A 19851-nucleotide genomic window follows, 5' to 3' on the forward strand; every position below is an offset into this window, starting at 1 on the left:
TTCGAAATATGTTTGGCCATGCAAGAACGACTGGTGATGTACACACTTGCCTGGAACACGATCGTACTCACGTGTTGAATTTGCAAAATGGATGCCAGTTTTTGATAATTTTTAATTTTAATATGATGTTATTTTTGGAATCGTCTTGCAAATATTTAAAATTATGACAGTGTATAACTGTTTTTACGTCTATAATCATATCTAATGTAAAATAAACAGATAATGATTAATTATTTTACTAATGCTCAAGTTTGTAATCATGAGAACGAATGAATCATTCTGGCAACAGTAATAAATTTGTTTTTTGACGATAGTTTGCTCGCATTTCAGAATTCGCACCGTCGCATAGGCACATTCAGCTGAATTACAAAAATATAAGTCTGTAAATTGCGATAATCGAAGATTTTTTTCTGAATTATTATAAACTCCAGAAGCATATTTGGAAAAGATAAAAGAAGATTCCATAAAAGTGATCTTGAAAGCAGAAAATATGGGTAAGGAAACTTTGTTTCATGTTTGATATTTAGACTATATCAGTAATTTTATATGCTGATATGTCTATTGCCTAAGACTGTAAGACACCTGAATTTAGTACAATATTCTGATATTTGTATCAAGCTTTGCCAAATTAGACTTTAAAATGAGGTATCTTTGGGTTTATCATACATATTTCAGTATTGTGGCAAAATACCTCTTTTTCTCAGAAGTGACTACTTTTCTGTATCCCCACACGCTAACAGGATGGCGCAATCCTATGCCAAACCACGACCATTCGTCTGTTGCATGTGGCACTAGTTACAAATTAATGGAAATTCTCCGATTTTTTACCTCAAAATATATCTTCCATACTTATAACATGCAACATTTTTGTTGGGTATTTTTTACAAATTATCACATTTTCGAAAACATCATTTTGTTTCATAATATTCAAGGGGATGCTATTATATCTGATTTTTGTTGAGTCTATTTAAGCTTATTCTGGGCTGTTTTTCAATAACGAATGCTGAATTCAATACTAAAACAATACAAAAACTTTCTGAATATAAAATGACTGATCAATGCCTACCTACTGTTTGGAGGCATAACTGAAAATTGTCAAAAGAAACTTTAAATTATGAAATCCTGTCTGTATTCACCATCATGCTCAAAAATAATGTCTGTAAAAAATAATATAAATTTAAAACCCTGAAAATTGTGATGAGAAAGTTTTTATTTGTTCTAACATCAATGCACAAATATAATAGGTAAACAAACTAAGATAATAAGCTGAATCATTAACTTAATCCAATCACGGGTAATTTCAGATACTTTATGACCTGCATTTTGCAAGATACTTGCTTTTATTAACAGTAGTGCAAGTGTGTGTGAGTTAATGAGATAACAAGGAATGGGTAGAGGAATTTTAAGAGGCTTATTTATAATCAACAATTCCCGATTTCTCAACTTGAGGTGAGAAGAGTATTGATAGAGAAGTTACAAGCACTACTAACATGCTATGTTTTTTTCAATTAGCAATTCAATAACCGACGCTCCAGAAGTGTGTGTACCCATATGGAGGTGACTAATTTTGTTCGCCTATTTTACATAATGTTGTGCGAAGAGACGGTAACCTATGGGCAGGGGGTATATTGACTTGGCTAACACAGACTGTCCCCGAACTTGTAGTAGAGCTAAAATAAGGAAAATCAGAATAAAATTATGACCTAACCCTAACCTGGTTCACACACTACGGTAGCACCCTATTATCTAGAAAAGTATTTGGTAAAAGATTATTAAAACTGCCATACTAGCTGCATTGTTTTGGATGTTTTTGTCAATTGGCCTTGCTAATTTAAAGATGACATTGTCATATATATATTTATATATAGATCAACTGGTAAGCAGTATTGAACAGGGAATTTATACATTTTCTTCCATGCCTATGTAATATGTTAAGTATTGTGCAATACTTGATGTCATTCAGTGTGAAAAATTTGTGGGTCATTGATTGACATTCCAGGTCTGAAGGTCTCTAGCTGTGTGTCAGACCAGTGTCACATCTTTCGCAAAAAGTCAGTGCTCACTTCTCGGCCTTACTTGTAACAATGTGATTGATATTTGCAATCTTGATTTAAATTTTTGAATGACTAATTCTAATTGTAGTCATTGATCCTGTTGGTATGTATTCAAACATTGTTTTTACATTTAATTTGTTACCTATAAGTAATACATACCAAATAGCAAATACACTTTGCTACCCCATGTATTAGTAACCTCTTGCTCAGTGCCATGTTTAGAGCAGAATTAATTTTTTTCATAAGACTGTAAAATCTAGGTATAGATGGTCATAACCAAATACTTGACTGTTTCGAATACATTCCAAAAAATTATTTTTGAATCTGAATTTCGAATACATTCTCAAATCCCCCACTTAGATTTTATTCACTTTTCTAAAAGAGACATAGGAATTGATCTTAATAATGTTATCATTGTGAAGTAGCTATAAATACAAAAGACATTGAAATAAAGTCGTGATATCGAATATATTCTGATTAAACATCCCTGAATTCAGGAGCTGTGATATCCACCAAACTAGACAGTTGAATTTTGAAATAGATAATGCTTGATTAAAAAAATTTTCATTCCACATTTATTCGTTCATTCTGAACAAGATCCTATGCAGCCACTGATATCTAACTATATGTTTGAAGCTATCATCATTCGAAAGGACTGGAATTCTCCTGATTCGGCATTGCTCGCCAAATTTATTATATCCTGAGTGAGGTGGGGGGGGCATGGGATTTGAAACCAATATGTGTAGTTTGTGATCCCAACACAGTCTAGGTCTACACTTCAATAACTGTTAGTACTGTTTCTAACTTTGAGAATCGTCATATTTCAAGTACTGTAGTCTATATTCAATTGCCCTCTTGAAAGTGTTCGATAGAAGATCAATATATAGCTATGAGGTTTGGTAGAACTGCCTGTATATACTTTGCTAATGTTATAAATGATTCATTTTTAGAGTTGTTTAAGTAGAAATGGGAGGACAAATTTAATAGCTGCAGGGTGTCCAAAAAATTTTGCCCCTCCCCACAGCAAGAACAACTTAAAATTGGGCTCGATTATAAAGTAATCACACTTGCAAGTTTAAATAAATTTCATTTTATGATAAATGAGAACTACAAGGACAATAAGAAGTATTTATAAACGAAGACAAAGAATTTGTAATTATTACAACTACAAAATCGGGCGAAATTGTTTGGACACTCTGAATAATGCTCAAATGAGTTTTGTGTTGAGATCTTTGAATAGGATGTTTTTATGTTTATCCTGGGGGAGTGGAAAGCTGTTAAGAAGAATTGAAATTAGTATTAGTGAGATATGAAGAAAGATTTCAAAAGTAACTGAGAATGTGAAATAATGTTTATGAAAAGCTGTTCGAAGTACAGGGTGACTGAAAAATAGAACACAGCTCATTTGAAACATATTCTAAAAAGAACGCAACTTTTGTGCAAAGCGTCCTTGATTACTGAAACTTTGGGGTACAATCATACACAAACAGAAGTTCAAGTGTTGCAAATTTTTTTTTCATTTTTCTACAAGTACTTTATGAGCTTTATTTATCATTGTCACTCTGTATAATGAAGTCTTGACTTGATCAATGTCACCTGATCAAGGTGTCATGTCATTCTGACCTGAAAATTTGGAATTGAGTGACTAAAAACAATTCACTGTTTTTTCGATGGTATCGAGGCCTGAGCCAAAATTGTATTTGGAATGATTTGGGAATGTGGAGTAGGGATAGCCGAAATCGAATAATTCAAAAATTTAACAGTTAAAGATTTAATTTAGATTAATAGGTTTTGAATTGCATGGACAATACAAATAAGAACGACATAATCTCTTATATATATCTCTTATATACAATATATATCTTTAAACATTCGTTAAATCATAGTCCGATCTTTTTCAGACGTGACAAGTTGTACTGCTGAAGGAGTTACAATATGATCTAATGCAAGCTCAAAAATATACTTGCTACAAAAGTATTTCATTTCTTGCCATTGTTGTCAACTGCTTGTCTGAGACAGCCTGACTTTGGTCGGACGATTCATTTCAGAAATACATTTGTGTTAGTATAGGACTAATTGGATACAAAAATATACTTGCTATTTTGTGGAAACAAATAATGTTATTCATATTCGGTATTCATCTCTGAATTGTGCGACCTTTTTCAAATTTCATTCCTGATTAAAAAATATACATAGAATGTAGCACAATAAATTATTTATTTTTTTGTGTCTAGACAATATTTTAGAAGTATGTTCAACACTTTCTGTTTCCTGAGTTTTAGTGTAATTAACATAAAATAATGAATGATAAAAATAACAAAGAAAACAACACGACTCTAGAGCAAAAACTTGAATTTGCAAAGAAAGCTGATAATTACAAGCAATATTTAAACTTGCTTCCTTTAGAAAACGATACAAGCATCACTGGTGAGTCGTCGAAAATCCGTGGCGTACCCGATGATACAGATATGTTCAGTTTTACTCAAAGAGTGGTTGAAAATCCAAATTATAATCCTGGTGCGAACGTAGATACAGATTTGTAGTCTGTAGACCTGGTAGCTTCCTTAGCAAGATAACAATTCTGTTAAACCATCATTTAGTTCATGGGTTCCTCAATTCACATGCTTTCTTTTGCTTCAATTTGCTTCAATTGTTTAGAGTTATCCTAACTCAATTATGGCCTGCCTAATCAGAGCCAAGTTTGAAGTTGAAGGCATTAAAACGATGTAATTGAAAAAGAACACATTTAATTTCACAAGTCACAATTTTGAGTAAGCCTAACAATTTTGTTATCGGCGATCAAAAATTGAAGTAAAAAACATATATAACCTACTTTATAGCTATTCTATCCTGTAGTCAAGAGTTTTCAGCTGTCAAATTTGATTGGCTGTGTGCTCTCACCCATGTACCTATCAGACAAATGAAAATTTGATGTCTGAATTCTTATTTCCAAAAACTCACTAAACTTTACTAAATTGCAATCCTATGCTTTATAGGCTCTTTCCATAGTTCTTGGCACTATAGTGCCCATCCGAAACTTTACTCAGAGATATATTTTCTTTATTTCTGATTGATTATTGTGACTTTTCTTTTTGAATTTCTGTGAAAATGTCACCAGAACACATTTACTTGCAAATCCATTTCAGGTATTTGATCACCAAAAATGTTTTGCAAAAGATTTGAAATATCCAGTTGTTGTCACCAGCAGTTGTAGTAATTTAGCATGCTTTCATTGACATTATAATAGCTGTAGTCGTATCCTCTGAGTAAGTTATTCAGTTTTTTTCAAATAAATAACGTTGAATTTCGTGACTGTAAATTAAAAAGCAGTTGAGTAAGCATTCTTAACAGAAAAGATGACAGGAAGGATGGCCAATACTGAAGAGTTACTTATTACGAATTCATTCTAAAATAATATTTTTGAATATTGGGTATTGAATTTAGTAAAAATGACAACAAGAAACACATAAAAATCATTTGTACGTTTAGTTCGAATTTTGAAGTCAAGAAGGTCGAGATTGACTAATAGTGATTAGCACCGATTTCATTGATTTTCTGTATTTCACAGTCTTCAGAAATTGAAATATTTTTCTATATTTTATTTTAAATTGTATTCGGGCCCCACAAAATATTTGTTAAATTCTTTTCTGTAAGTCGGTCACAATTTACAAGCCGCCATGATTTTTCAAACCAAGAAATTATTTGCTTAACTTTATACTCATGGAACTTTAATTTATCCGATAGGATGCCTATGAGTCATATAATGACAAGTTTCCTATTTCCCTACTTTGTTTTTCTGGTACTTCCGTAGTATGTGAACCAAGATGGCTGACACTGGAACGTAGTATGTGTACCAGGTTAGGGTTAGGCCATAATTTCAGGTACAGATACTATGGGAGTCACTTGGCTAGTCCTCGAACTCGTAATAGAACTAAAATAACGAAAATTGGAATAAAATTATGGCTTATTAACCCTAACTCGTACTACGTTCCGGTGTCCACCATCTAGGTTCACATACTATGGGATAGTCGTTTTGCCTATATTCCTTTCTCAATGTAGTTACCGTGTATCCTCGCAAAAAGCCAGTCCCTTAAAAACGACTCTAAAACTGTGAATTTACAAAAATTTGCACATAAGCAGACGCTACAGATCGAACACGCGGTATGCACCTAAACACGCAAGTTATCACATTTTTAAATTTGATTATATTGATTTTAGATACTGAAGACAAGACAGCCTTCTCGATACTGACAACATAATACTATTTATAGTAATATACAGTAGAGGTCATTGTAACTGTCTGTCACTCTTTAACTGTTAGACCATCGTGCTTCACGAAGTGCGTGTTTTTTCAGTTATGCAGTAAAATTTACGGCTTCTTTATTTTCAGCTTCAACAAATGAAGGGCAAACTCTTTACCCAGACTTATCCCCCGAGGGAGAGGCAGCCTCACTTCCTACTGATGAAAATGAAACTACCGAGCCGCCAAAGCCAGACCCTTCGGATGAATTGAGACAAGAATTGATTAAGGTTAGAGCAGGGTTGGGCAATTACTTTACTGAGTGGGCCGGATTTGGATAATAGACTTGGTTACTGGGCCAGAGGATCCAAACTCAAAATGATCAAAAACGGTTATTTGTAAATACGTAGACATAACGATTATTAATGGGACGTTATTGCAGAGAATGGCAAATTACGGCAGCTGCACGAATAAAGTTTATAGAAAAAGAAGTTTGCAAGTGTTTTGGAGAGTTGACACGTACAAACTGATTTACATGCACAAACCTCTCCATTTTTGTTTGATTATTGCAACCAAGCTGAAGCTCACCGAAAGACATAGTGACAATTTAAACAGTTCATTTACAACTAATTTATTGAAACACAACTAAAAACCGACAAATTCACGCAAAACCGCTAAAACTAGGCAATGTTTAATCTATGCTTGAATATCTTTAATTGTTAGCTACGTCATCGTAAACTTTTTGATGATTGGTCATTGTTACGGAAATAACCAGGGGGAAACATCCATACGTAGGGAATTACGGTATTTACTTTAGCCGACGTTCAGTAATCGATATTTTTAATGGAATGTCATTTTAAATCATCGATACTTTCAACGGAAATTTATATTCATAAAAACCATAGTCCTGATGTCGGCACAAGTGGGCCGGATGAAACACTCGGGTGGGCTGGATCCGGCCCGCTGGCCGTAATTTGCGCACCCCTGGGTTAGAGTAATCAAGAGTGGAATAAATCAGGGGTGTGCAACCTGCTATTACCCGCTAATATTTAAGTACCATTCTTACTTCGCTAGTGTCTTAAATCAGGAGGTGTGTGCAACCTGCGGCCCGCAGACCAAATGCGGCCCTCAAGAAAAAAATGTGCGGTCAGCAGAGAAATGCAAATTTTGAATGGTGTGCGGCTCGCGAAACGATTTTTCATTTTATGTTAAATCTGGTATGTGATAATAATTTCAATCACTTTGTGTTACAAAGCCTATACCTGAGTCCAATTTGTTATCTATGACATTACAATGCCCCAACAGCTAGCTTGTAATTGGTTGTTCTCATACTTTATGACCTGCGCCCCTTCTTTCAAAGAATTAGGTCAGATAAATGTCATTTCGTTTGAGTGCGATCAGAGTTATGCGCATATAAGCCCTTTATTTGCTAACTTTTTTCGAGTTTTAAACTCTGCTTATGTATGTTGGGTGTATCATAGTTTTTTAGCAGTATTCGCTTGGGTTCTACTCAATTTAATTTTTTTATCAGACTGAGGAGGAAATCAACACATTGCGGCAAGTATTACAAGCGAAAGAAGTTTACGCTGCAGATTTACGAAAGAAACTTGGTCTCACTCCACTCAATCAACTTTCACAATCTTTCAAAGCAGAATTAAACAAAGTCCAAAGTTCGAACGCGTAAGTATCGATTATTTATTTCTCGAATCAAGGAATAAACTAGTTTGATCTAGTTTCATCCACCGTAGTTTGAAAATATTTCACTTAAACGAAATTCTGAATTAGTGCTTTTAAAGGAGTAATTCAAATAATCAAATTAATTGCTATTTCCACAAAGTTTGTAGTGAAATGTCTAGTTTAATAGAATAAATTTAGCAAATATTCTAATTTTTTTGCACAATTTGTCAAATTAGTATCAGATCTGTTCAGTTGAAGAAAATTTAATTAAAGTAAATCTTGACTCCGAATACAGCCTCAAGCTTTGAGAAAAAGAATTTTGATGACTGAAACTATGGCATATGAAAGCATTCTGTAACTGTCTGTTTTGAAAGCTCAGTCAATGCAACATTTTTTGTGTTGATGTCACAAATTTGGACTTCGATTATCAACATTAGAAGTCTGAAATTATGACTCCCTAGTTCATAGAATTCACCTCGACTTGGGGGGTTTGAAAATCCGACTCAAATGTTCACGAAAATCAACATGCCTCACTACCTGTTTGAAACACTCAAATTTTAATGGCTTAGTCCTAATATATCAATCTAATATCGACTTTATTATCATCAATTTGAAATAATTTGGAAAAAATGAGCAATAAACAAATAAATCAGCAATGGAATATTTACTTAGTACATTATTTGAAGCGTTTGTGTTGCGTTTAATAGTGCTACTAAAATAAATTACCATTGTACAATGAAAAATATTGTATGGACTGGTATGCAGTAGTTTGTACTCCCGAAGTATGTGAACGGAGATGGTGAACATCGGTACGTAGTATGTGTACTAGATTAGTGTTAGGCCATAATTTCAGGTACAAATACTACGGGAGTCACTTGGCTAGGTCCCGAACTCGTAATATAACTAAAATAAGGAAAATTGGAATAAAATTATGGCCTAATCCTAACCTGGTACACATACCACGTTCCGGTGTTCGCCATCTTGGTTCACATACTTCGGGAGTACCCAGTAGTGTGCTCATAACAAAATACTTGGTTCATTATTAATCGATACATTTGTAATTTTGTGCGGCACAGGCCTTGCGTTCAAGGTGTCAGACTTTACTGTGCTAGCGTCGAAGATTGCACATCTTGGGTTAAAATCCCATGCCCTCCACCTGCTTTAAACTTTGAATATACTATGACTCCTACCATAATCATATTGTTATAAAAATAACATTGGATTATCTCAGTGTTTGAGATGTATGAGAGGGATATGGCTTGCATTTGTGTGAGTTGTATGCATGTATGTTTATTCGTCTCATAAAAGCAATAAAAAAGAGTGGATAATTATCAATATTGAAGACTGGATGGATGCACGAGAACATGCCGGCCTTAAATACAGATGTGCCGTTTTTGATAAGTATTGATAAAAATGAAAAACGTTGAATCAAAACTTATAATAGGGTTACTCGCTTGCCTGTGATACTGGTTAAAGTTGGTGTTGTGGCTCATGCTTGGTGTTTGTTTGGTAATTCTGGCGAACTGAAATGAAAACTATGAAAAAAAAAATTTCGGATGCGGATAACTATTATCTCAATCGTTGTGGTAGCCTAACGCAGTACATTTCAACCTTTTTGTTGGGATTGAAATCCAGATAACATTCCATTACAAAGGGGAACCTTAGTCCGAGCTTCCGAGCACAAATAACTGGTTAACTAATTCCATACCCGAAATAGAGTGGTTATTGGACGAGAGGTTGTGGTTTGTCATGATTGAGCTGCCATATTGTATTTCTTGAGGTGGATCGGAAAATACTCTCTTTCGATAAATGTGTGAACTTGTCAAATAAATTTGGTTGCAAAAAATATCAATTGCAAACTGCTTTTATCTTTGAATAATGATTATACAGCTAATTGTAGATTATTCAGAAACCTTATTCAAATATAGTTGAATTGTTCACAGCTTTTCCGGTTTTATCAACCTGATTTGTAGCAATTCTTGTATTTTATTCATTCTATTGTGAATCATCTCTGTGTCATCGTGTTAAATCATCGTTCTATTTATCACCTTTTATTTTTGTTTTGCATATTTACAAGTTGCATATTTCTGCATGTTTGCAAAAATGAGCGTTTTAAATATTGAAAAAAGATGAATAGGCCTGGCCTAGTTGCTAATATGTCAATTTAAAGTTAGCATCTCATTTTGGATATCGTTCAAATCCCCACTAATACCACCCATGATGTACGATAATTATTCGACTGCAAGAGCAAAATTTAACAGAGCTATTGAGCTTCCTATATTATTTGATCCTTGACTGGAACCTTGCTCAAGAAACACTTCAGAAGGTACTCCTGTAGTGTGTGTGCTAGGTTAGCGTTTTTAGTTCCATCACAAGTTCGGGACTGTCTGTGTTAGCCAAGTGAATATACCCCCTGCTCATAGGTTTCCGTCCCTTTACACAACTTGATGTAAAATAGGCAAACAAAATTGGTTAATTCCATATTGGTGTATACACTTCTGAAGCGCCCTTCAGATATATAAAACTTGATTTTAGCAGTTAGATTTCCATTGGACCAACTAAAATCTTTTATGAGAGAGGTCATTTTTTGCTGTAAAAGTTATGAAGATGATCAATTGGATTATTTACAGCTTTACAGCTTTTTTTGGAGTGAAAGACTATGCTAATCTGTCTTTCAATACAAAAATGACGAACTTTAACTGGAAGAAAAATAGTTTTATAAGTTCCGTTCACACTGAATTTATTTGACATTTTCTCGGTGCTTGACGTATGCGGGCGCTCAAGCGTATGCGTAAATCAATAAATTCAACTGTTATAATTGATATCATTCATACGTCAGCCTTTTTCATTTTGTAATTTTATTTTAATCGCGACTTGGTATTTCGTGTTAAAAATACGAGACATTCATTTCGGATTGTAGAATATTATATTTTCAGCATTTATTATTTCTCCCTTATATTATTCCCTTCACAAGCCACACCCATCATCTGGCCATCATTTTCTCCTATTGTCTCAACTGTTCATACAAGTTCGTTCGTCTTGTGTATGCATCCCATCTCCAACATTAATGTTTGCGAGCTTGTCTATGATATATTTTACCATTATGCGATGACTTTGTGTCATCAATTATTTTTCCCTCATATTTATGAAACCCCATTTTTCCTCAGGTACCAATCCACAAGCCAAAAAGTTACAGAATTGAATGAAAAAATAGTTCACTCTGACTAGTAAGTGATAACATACTACTAATATCCTTCATTTCGCACTTTCACGTTTAAGTTTATTAATAAGTAATATTTTATAACTTTTTTTACTTTGAGAGCACCTACCAACAAAAATTTTTTTTCCTAAAAGCTTAACTTATGTGGAATTCATTACCTGATACCTGTTTTCCTGGTTGTATTGCCATAAAGTGCTTCAAGTCAAGGTCAATTCGTATTTACTAAAACATACCGTATATGCTCGCGAATAGGCCGAGTTTAAAACTCAAAAAAAAAGTTGCCAAACTAAGGGACCGTCTTATTCGCGCATAACTCAGATTGCACCAAAAAATCGGCTCATTCACGCATCAGAATTTGATCACGCAACGAGATGATATTATGCTGACTTGCCGGTAATTCCAAAAGCTTCAAATCATACCAAGTTCTCACGATAAAAGCGTGCACGCACACACACAATCGCTTGTGAAAGTGGATTGTCTTATCATACAGCTGATGGCTTGTACAGTCTGTGATTGGTTGTTTAACACGTGACGCTTGTACAGTCTGTGATTGGTTTGTTTTCGCTTGTGTTTCTTTTACACAACAGCCACAGTGTCGATTTACGGCCAGTTGTTTCGTGGTGAAAACGTTATTATTTGGTGCGCTATCGCCGTAGAGGCAATTAACGACGCGCGACTTTTAATCACCTTTACGATATGTTATCCGTTAAGGGGCGGTGATAAAGACTCTTATCGAAATTAACTGCCTTGTGGACGATCAGAAGAAATTGTTTTATGCTGACACAGGGACTCTCTTATTAAACTCCCGACAACAATCCCTTCCATTAATACAAATCACGACGCATGAAAAGCATTATAGACTTTATTAACATGAATTTACAAGTAAGAGTTACGAGTAAGAATCTACGGCCGACGCTAACAAACAGAAATGATAAACGTGAGAAATATTTGTGTTACAGCAATCTTGTTTTCTGTCTGCGTCTTTCTTAAGGCGTCTGGCATGTTAAGATTCGTAGCGATTTATAAGAATGTGTTAATATAGCGTTGTGGCGATCAAAGGAAATTGTTTTATGGTGATTCAGGAACTCTATTTTAAACTCCCGACACAATCATGACGCATTGAAAAGCAATATAGACTTCATTAACATAAATTAACAAGTAAGAGTTACGGGTAATAATCCCCCTACGGCCTTCGCTAACATGCAGAAGCGATAAACGTGAGAAATGTTTGCGTTACAGTTATTTTGTTCTCTTTCTACGTTTTTTTTGAGGCGTCCGGCGTGTAACGATTCGTAAGACCGGCTTATGTGCGATTTTTTATAAAATCGCCGTTTTTAGGGAGTCGGGACCCTACTATGTCAACTGTTCCTACAAGTGACCATACATAATGTATTTTACTCTTCTTTGTTCAATATTTATCAATCAAAATGTTGCACATTTGCCCCCCCCCCCCCCCCCCCCAACCTTAAAATCCATTCCCTCCACTCTAGAATTACCAAAATATATTTTTCTCCATATGTAAATAGCAGTGCCACGGTAACAATTTAATACTAAAAATCAAATTAACATTACATTAGTGGACACTAAATAAATTACAGTGATACATTTAGTGTTTCAGTTAAAATAGAAGGCTTTCGCTGTCGCTTCCACTATGTTATGTCTTTAAGGAGATTGGTCTCCTTTTCTTATGAGTGACTGTGACTTTGCATTGAGCAATTTTCCCAATCAAAAAAATTGTACTTCCAGACAAAGGAAAGAATGTACGGTCACTTTATATATGATAAACTTTAATTGTCGAGTCTGCATACTTGATGAAATCATATATTAGGACAGATAGGGTCTTATATTTTCTCCTGGTAAAGGGTAGCCGACTTTTCTGTACAACCCTGGTTACTTCATGTATCTATGTATCCAGTTTATTATTTTGAATGTTTTTGCATGATTAGGCACCTTAATTTGAGTTTGCATGTTGTATTATCTCAACGATTTATCTTGTTTATGTTTAAAATTGGACTAAAGTTGGAATATAAATTTTTTTTTTTTTTTTTCAAATTTTATTTTAATTCAAACCTGGTTTAAAGCTGTGCTTAAATTTATGCATGGCACATATAACAATCTAACTATTTCAAAAACCAACATGGAGTCATTGTTCGCCATATGATTGAGTCATCTTATTGGCTTTCCTCTCCCTAAAGGATAAATGGGAACTTCCTATCCTATCTATTTGTCTTCTTGTTCTCCAATAGGGTTTCATAACATTCTTCAAAGCAAGGTCACAAAAGACTACAGAGTGAACGAATCTTTTTTTTCTTTTGACCACAGGCACACAAAAAGTATCAGTGACAATTTCGAGAAATAAAATACTTTTTTTAATTTCTCCCTATTCAAAAATCCATTTCGTGTTTTTTGTATCATGGTATTTTTGCACCTTGTTATTTTTTAATTTTGCAATAATTATTTATTCTTTATGTTTAGTTTGTAATGCATGATTGAACTGCATGCTGCTTGGTTTTTGTAATTTCTGTTCAGAATTCTGCATGCTCTAGTTTTTCATGTTTCTTGAATGAAAAAATCAGTGTTCAGAATCCAAAAAAACAGCTTCATCTGGTTGTTTATAGTTAACATTTGAGTAATCTATACTGACAGTGAGCAGTAAAATTTGGGTCCTTAATGCATGCACACCTGTAGCTGCTCGTTCCCCTTGTTCAGAGCAAGCATATGAAATACCTAAAAAAATGTATTTGGATAGCCTACTCTGGTGTAGAAGTTTGAATAAGTGCTAGAGCGGTTGGGCTTGGCTATATTGGGTGGAAGAGTCCCGAATCATGATAGGAGTCGAAAAACTACCTAAAGCCTTGCAAAAACAATGATAACCCACCAAAAATCTTGCAAAAACAATGAAAAACTATCAACATTTTTGCAAAAACAGCGAAAAATCACAAAAAAAAACACAAAAAAAAACTCGCAGAAACAGTGAAAAAACGCCGAAAACCTTCAAAAACGTGAGTTTGAGTCGTCACAGAGTCTAACTTGTCATTAGTTAAGTTTCATTCAGATACCTAGAGTCTTTTTGAGCTTGACTTGAGTGGAGTCAATTGCTCGGCCCTTCCTAAGCTGGTATTAGCATGGCAGAATACAGATCTACGATTTAAATCTCATCTCTATCACCTCATCCACTTACTACATTTCGGTGTCCACCATCTTGGCCCACATACTTCTGGAGTACCTCACCCAGGGTGTAATATATTGAGTACACAAAAATATACCTACCTAGGTTATCATATTAGTTTGTGCTTGGTCTTTTTTAGAGTGTCGTATGTAAATTAAAGTCCCTTCTTGATACTTTCAGTTACAAGAAAACCTCGGAAACTCTGAAATCAGCCGGACAATCGACCGCTTCAGCAATTTCGAGTCTCGGAAGTTCAATGTCTCAAAAATTAAGTGAAATGAAGTAAGTTTATATTGGTCATTCATTTATACACTTTGGATGTGGTGGTATTAATTACAAAAGAGAAGATTAAAAAGATGGCATCGCTACTTCTCATCATGCTACCAGTCCAGATAGAGTCTAAGAATAGCCTAATTAACTTGTTTAACATTTCAGCTACGGTCCAGGACTGTTTTGCCTGGGAAAATTACACTCAATTCAGACTCTAAATTCTTAGCCAAATAAGAGCTACTCTGCCATCAAGTTGTGGAATAATTTTATTGAGGAAAGATAAAAAACGGTAGCACTAGTAGTCCTTGCCCTCTCTTCCAGCTACCAGTCCAGGTTTAGTATAGGGATAGCTCAACACGTTTCAGTGCACGTCTATGGAATAAAAACAGCAGAATCAAAAAAAATTGACACATTATTTAGACCTCAACATTCTGAGCCGAATAAAATAACATAATTTGACTTCAATGCGTCATAAATTTAGACTACGGCCACAGACTCCTAATATTTTTATTCCATATTATTATTATAATACTTATTTTTGCACCTTATAAACTACTTTATTAAATATACAAAAGCGTGAGTACAACTTGTGTATAACACAAGCTAAGGATCTATTAGAGATTGAATAAATTAAGTAGTCGTATACATAGCGAGTAAGAAATAAGATTCATCAAAATAGATGAAGGGTGGAATTTAATGAAAAAAAAAATCAGAAGTTGTTGCTCTAACAGTTACTGCGAAAATGATTTTATTTTATTTATCTCATGCTAACTTATGGAATAGTTTCGGTTTATTGCGGAGAAGTCAGAGTTGTGACATAAGTAACAAGTAAGTATTAAAACTACAACAATATCCCAAATAGAATGCTAAGCGAAAGTTTCGCCCCACATACTTTTCCGACAATAAGACCACTTTTAAGGATTCCAAAACAAGTCGATATAAATTAATGGTGCTCCAAATTAATTGTATTCAATATTTTCCAGTAGTAAGAGAAAGAAGCATATAAGGTTCCTCCTATATTTCTTGATGATCTTGTGCATCACTGGTGTTTATTGGGTTATGTCATTTCTCCCATCCTGTTTTTATGCCATTTCTTCTACCCTGTCTCAGACATGCTTTGTGTTCTTTTCTATTTAACTGGGGATGTGCAACCATTAATGCAGAAGGGTCCTATAAAATTACTGAGTAGAAAAACGGGCCACACCTTTATTTAAGATAGAATTTCTAATAGTTGCAGGCACAAAATATTTTGCTTCTGATTTCATGTTATGCGTTGTTTGCTTCGCACAAGATAGCTGTAAAGGCATTGTAATGTCAAAAGCATATAATGAATTTGATTTAGGTATAGGCTCTGCAACGCAAACCGATTGGAATCACACACACCAGATCAAACTAAATCAAAAATTTGTTTCGCGGGCCGCACGGTGTTTGCACTTCTCCGCAGGCCACACATTTTTTCCTTGTGGGGATTGGCCACAGTTTGCACATCCCTGACTGAACTGATTGGAGTGGAGTATTTGGTTGTATTAAGACCTTTTCTAACAGTTTGAATCACATTAGGTTAAATGTGTCATGCTTCATTTGTGAACATTGGATTTATACAAAGACACACAAATTGCTGATCTATAAAAAATCTGTGTACCAGACTTCCCAACGACGTTGTTTGTGATAAAACCTCATCTTTGGTCAATTTATTTATTTTTTTACATTGCAGGAATTCACAAGCTTTCAAATCATTTGAAGAAAAAGTGGAAGGAGTTGGTTCCACCATTATGGTATGTTCAATTTCTGAATACTAGTTTAAAGTGGAGTTGTGGGGTCTGGAAAAATTTACGCTCGATCACAAAATCTGAAACATTTCATAAAACTACGTCATGGAGCTAAGATCTGAAGCCCGACCTCTGAAATGTTAATCATTACATTCTGGTCGGGTCGGGCTTCTCTATCGCTGGCTTTTTTTGAATGAGGCGTTTCGTTTGTGTTTCGGCCACGAGTGACCGTGGTCTGCAAAAGAAAACAGAAGTTGCCTCATCAACACGACACATACTGTGTTAAAAAAATTCAAGTAAGTCCTAAATAAGAAAAGAAATTTCGGGTTTGCTTCGGGCTCGGGCCTGCAAATCCTGTTAATTAGTCGGGGTGGGTTTATTACCCATGGGCCTGGGATGAGCCAGGCTGGGATTTTTAGGCCCGATCTTACCTCTACCACTCCAAAAAAAGATTTGAAATTCAACCAGAATATGTAAGAGGTTGAACATGGGAAGTGAACCTGAGTTTATTGGTCCCAAAGAAGCCAGACAGATAGACTTCCACCAATGCCAAGAAGTTCGGGCGCTCCGGAAGCATTCATACCAAGATGACGCACAATCTGAACAACCCTAACCTGGTACACATACTATGTTCAGGTTGTGCGCCATCTTGGTACGAATACTTCGGGAGCACCAAAGTTGGTATGTAAACAGAATCATGCATATGCCACAAAAAAATAGTCCAAAACTATAATACCAAAAGCAATTTACAATACAATTCTTAGGCCAAGGTATCCGGAACAGGAGTTGAGAAAAGTCCAGAAACAGCAGAAGAAGCAACTGAGATCACCCCAGTTACTACACAGCCCCACCAGAGCGAAAGCAACCCAACAACAGACCCCCCACCCCTGTAAAAAACTAGATTATATCTACATAACGGAAATGCTACAATCTGTTTATTAGCTACTGCTACATACATACCCTAATATCCATTTTATTTCATTAAATTCAGACTCTTAATACATATATAGACTTGCTTAGTTTTCAAAAATGGCACAAATATTAGTCAGACCAATTGGTAACAAATATTAGTCTCACAGGCGCTCCCGTAGTCTGTGAACCAAGATGGCGGATACCTGAACGTAGTATGTGTACCACGTTAGGGTCAGGCCATAATTTTATTCCAATTTTCCCTTTTTTAGTTCTATTACGAGTTCGGGGACTAGTCAAGTGACTCCCGTAGTAGTTGTATCTGAAATTATGGTCTAACCCTAACATGGTACACATACTACGTTCCGATGTCTGCCATCTTAATTCACATTCTATGGGAGTACCGTCTCAAGTACTTAAAATGATAGCTCCACATCATTGCTTTTCTATCTTCAATAATTCACAGCCCAACAAGGGTAGTGGTTCACAACTGATAAAAAGGAAACAATTTTCGGCACTCCGGAAGCAGAAGCGTGTGTACCAATATGGAGGTAACAATTTCGTTCGCCTACTTTACATCAAGTTGTGTAAAGGGACTGAAACCTATGGGCAGGGGGGATATTCACTTGGCTAACACAGAAAGTCTCCAAACTCTTAATGGAACTGAAATAATGAAAATCGGAATAAAAATAGGGCCTAAGCCTAACCTGGTACACACACTACGGGAGTATCCCAATTTTCAAATATTCAAAATGTCTATACCAGTGGTCCCGAATATTTTTCATTATATTTCCTTACATTGCTTATTTCGAAACTCTTTAATTCTTCTTACAGAATGTATAAGAAGATATATATTTAATACAATGTGCAACCTGCACACTCGTTTAGTTTAAATAGTCAACAATGTATTAGCCTTAATATGTATTACAGTAATTTTTTTTTTGCTTTTCCTGTAGTTTTTCCCTTGCATGTGAAAGTTAATAGGACCCAGAATTTTTTCCCAAGCATGTGGGTCACGAAGAAGAGTGAACCACTGGTACAGGCCTACCCATCAAGGAAATAGATGGAAGTATAAGAATTTAGCAAAATGGAAATATCCATTTGATTGTAATTAGTCTTCAAAGCGGTGATTTGAAAACAGAAACATCACATGGAAGAGCTTTGTTTACTTTTCACTACCTGTGCATTTATTTGCTAACCAACTAATAACTAAAAAGTAATTCAAGAGTCTTGCTGCTCGCTAACACAGATATATTTCTGTAACGTCTCGTCAACATCAGTTGAACTATGTATGTCTGGGGAAGTCTGACCTTGGTCAGACGAAACGTTACGGAAATATATTTGTGTTAGTGTGTAGCAAGACTCTTGAATCCCTTATGATTGTTATCTACACTCTTGCTACAGCATCCTTGCATTATATTCATACGGATTCACCGCATAGAAGACAGACAAGTAGTTAGTCTTGTAGAAACCCAATCGATAGTACATAATACCTAAATAAAAATTTTATGTCTAAGACCACAGTTTACAGCCCATCTCAAACCAAAAAAAACATTGTCAGGTCCATGCATCCCGAACAAACAACTGGGTAACTATTCCAATACCTGACATGGTTCGGTAACCAGATGATACTATAATAGAAATAACTCCAATGAGTCCCTAGGTTTCTTAGAGTAAAGCTCTTTCAAGAAGTCAATTATCCACAAAAACTTAATATATATAGCATGAGAATACAGTATTCTAACCAATCTCTCATCGGTATTAATAATAATTATGTGTAATATAATAAAATACATTATATGCGGAAATACTGACATTATATTTTTGCTTATTTACTTTTGGGGTGTTTAATTCTGTATTCCCTCGGAACAAGGCACAAAATTTGATTTTGAGAAGCCAATAATTATGTCTGTATCTTGCATTATTAATGTACATTGCAATATAGTGTTATATTATGCGAAATGTGTGGTTTTATAATATTCAGAACATTAATTTTATTGTGAAATGACTATGACAGTTGGGTAAAATGAAGCTGCCAGGAAGCTCTTCCATCAGGTCCATGCTTCTTAAACAAAATAACTAGTCAACCATTGGTACTCTCGACAGGTAGGGGATAAGTTGGGTACTCCCGAAGTATGTGAACCAAGATGGCGGACACCGGAACGTAATATGTATACAATGTTAGGGTTAGGCCATAATTTTATTCAATTTTGCTTTTTTTAGCTCTGTTACGAGTTCAGAAACTAGTCAAGTGACTTCCGTAGTATTTGTACCTGAAATTATGGCCTAACCTTAGCCTGGTGCACATACTGCGTTCAGGTGTCCGCCATCGTTGTTCACATACTTTGGGAGTACCCAACTTATCCCATACCTGTCTTGGACTGGTGCCAGACGAGATCTCATATCCTTCCTTCCGGGATAAACATGGGAAGCCTATCCCATGTACTGTGATAAATTGGTACACCCTATGTCGTGGTACGTCATATGAGTAGGCAGTATCATCGGCCTATCTCTCTCCCGAGATAAATTGGTACACTCTATGT

The 19851-nt window shown here is 35.2% G+C and overlaps 1 protein-coding gene across 3 annotated transcripts; it reads left to right on the forward strand.

Moving 5' to 3' along the window:
• Nucleotides 1-304: 304 nt before the first annotated feature.
• Nucleotides 305-19270, forward strand: LOC120340715 (uncharacterized). 3 transcript variants are annotated; one of them, XM_078119733.1, is made up of 8 exons: nucleotides 306-494; nucleotides 4461-4571; nucleotides 6445-6584; nucleotides 7826-7974; nucleotides 11139-11198; nucleotides 14541-14642; nucleotides 16345-16405; nucleotides 17164-19270. In XM_078119733.1, the coding sequence occupies exons 1-8, from the start codon at nucleotides 491-493 to the stop codon at nucleotides 17290-17292; spliced, it is 756 nt and encodes a 251-aa protein (XP_077975859.1). In that variant the 5' UTR covers nucleotides 306-490; the 3' UTR covers nucleotides 17293-19270. The 3 variants fall into 3 exon arrangements, with proteins under 3 accessions (XP_077975860.1, XP_077975859.1, XP_077975861.1); XM_078119734.1 differs by lacking the exon at nucleotides 11139-11198 and having other exon boundaries at nucleotides 305-494; XM_078119735.1 differs by lacking the exon at nucleotides 4461-4571 and having other exon boundaries at nucleotides 309-494.
• Nucleotides 19271-19851: the final 581 nt, after the last annotated feature.

Source organism: Styela clava, chromosome 14 (assembly GCF_964204865.1).
Source record: "Styela clava chromosome 14, kaStyClav1.hap1.2, whole genome shotgun sequence".
Classification (NCBI taxonomy): Eukaryota; Metazoa; Chordata; class Ascidiacea; order Stolidobranchia; family Styelidae; genus Styela; species Styela clava.

Excerpts from the sequence above, each read along its gene's own strand:
- LOC120340715 (XM_078119733.1), top strand. Across the intron at positions 7,975-11,138 it reads AAAGTCCAAAGTTCGAACGC|GTACCAATCCACAAGCCAAA; the intron begins GTAAGTATCGAT and ends ATTTTTCCTCAG. Across the intron at positions 16,406-17,163 it reads GAGTTGGTTCCACCATTATG|GCCAAGGTATCCGGAACAGG; the intron begins GTATGTTCAATT and ends TACAATTCTTAG.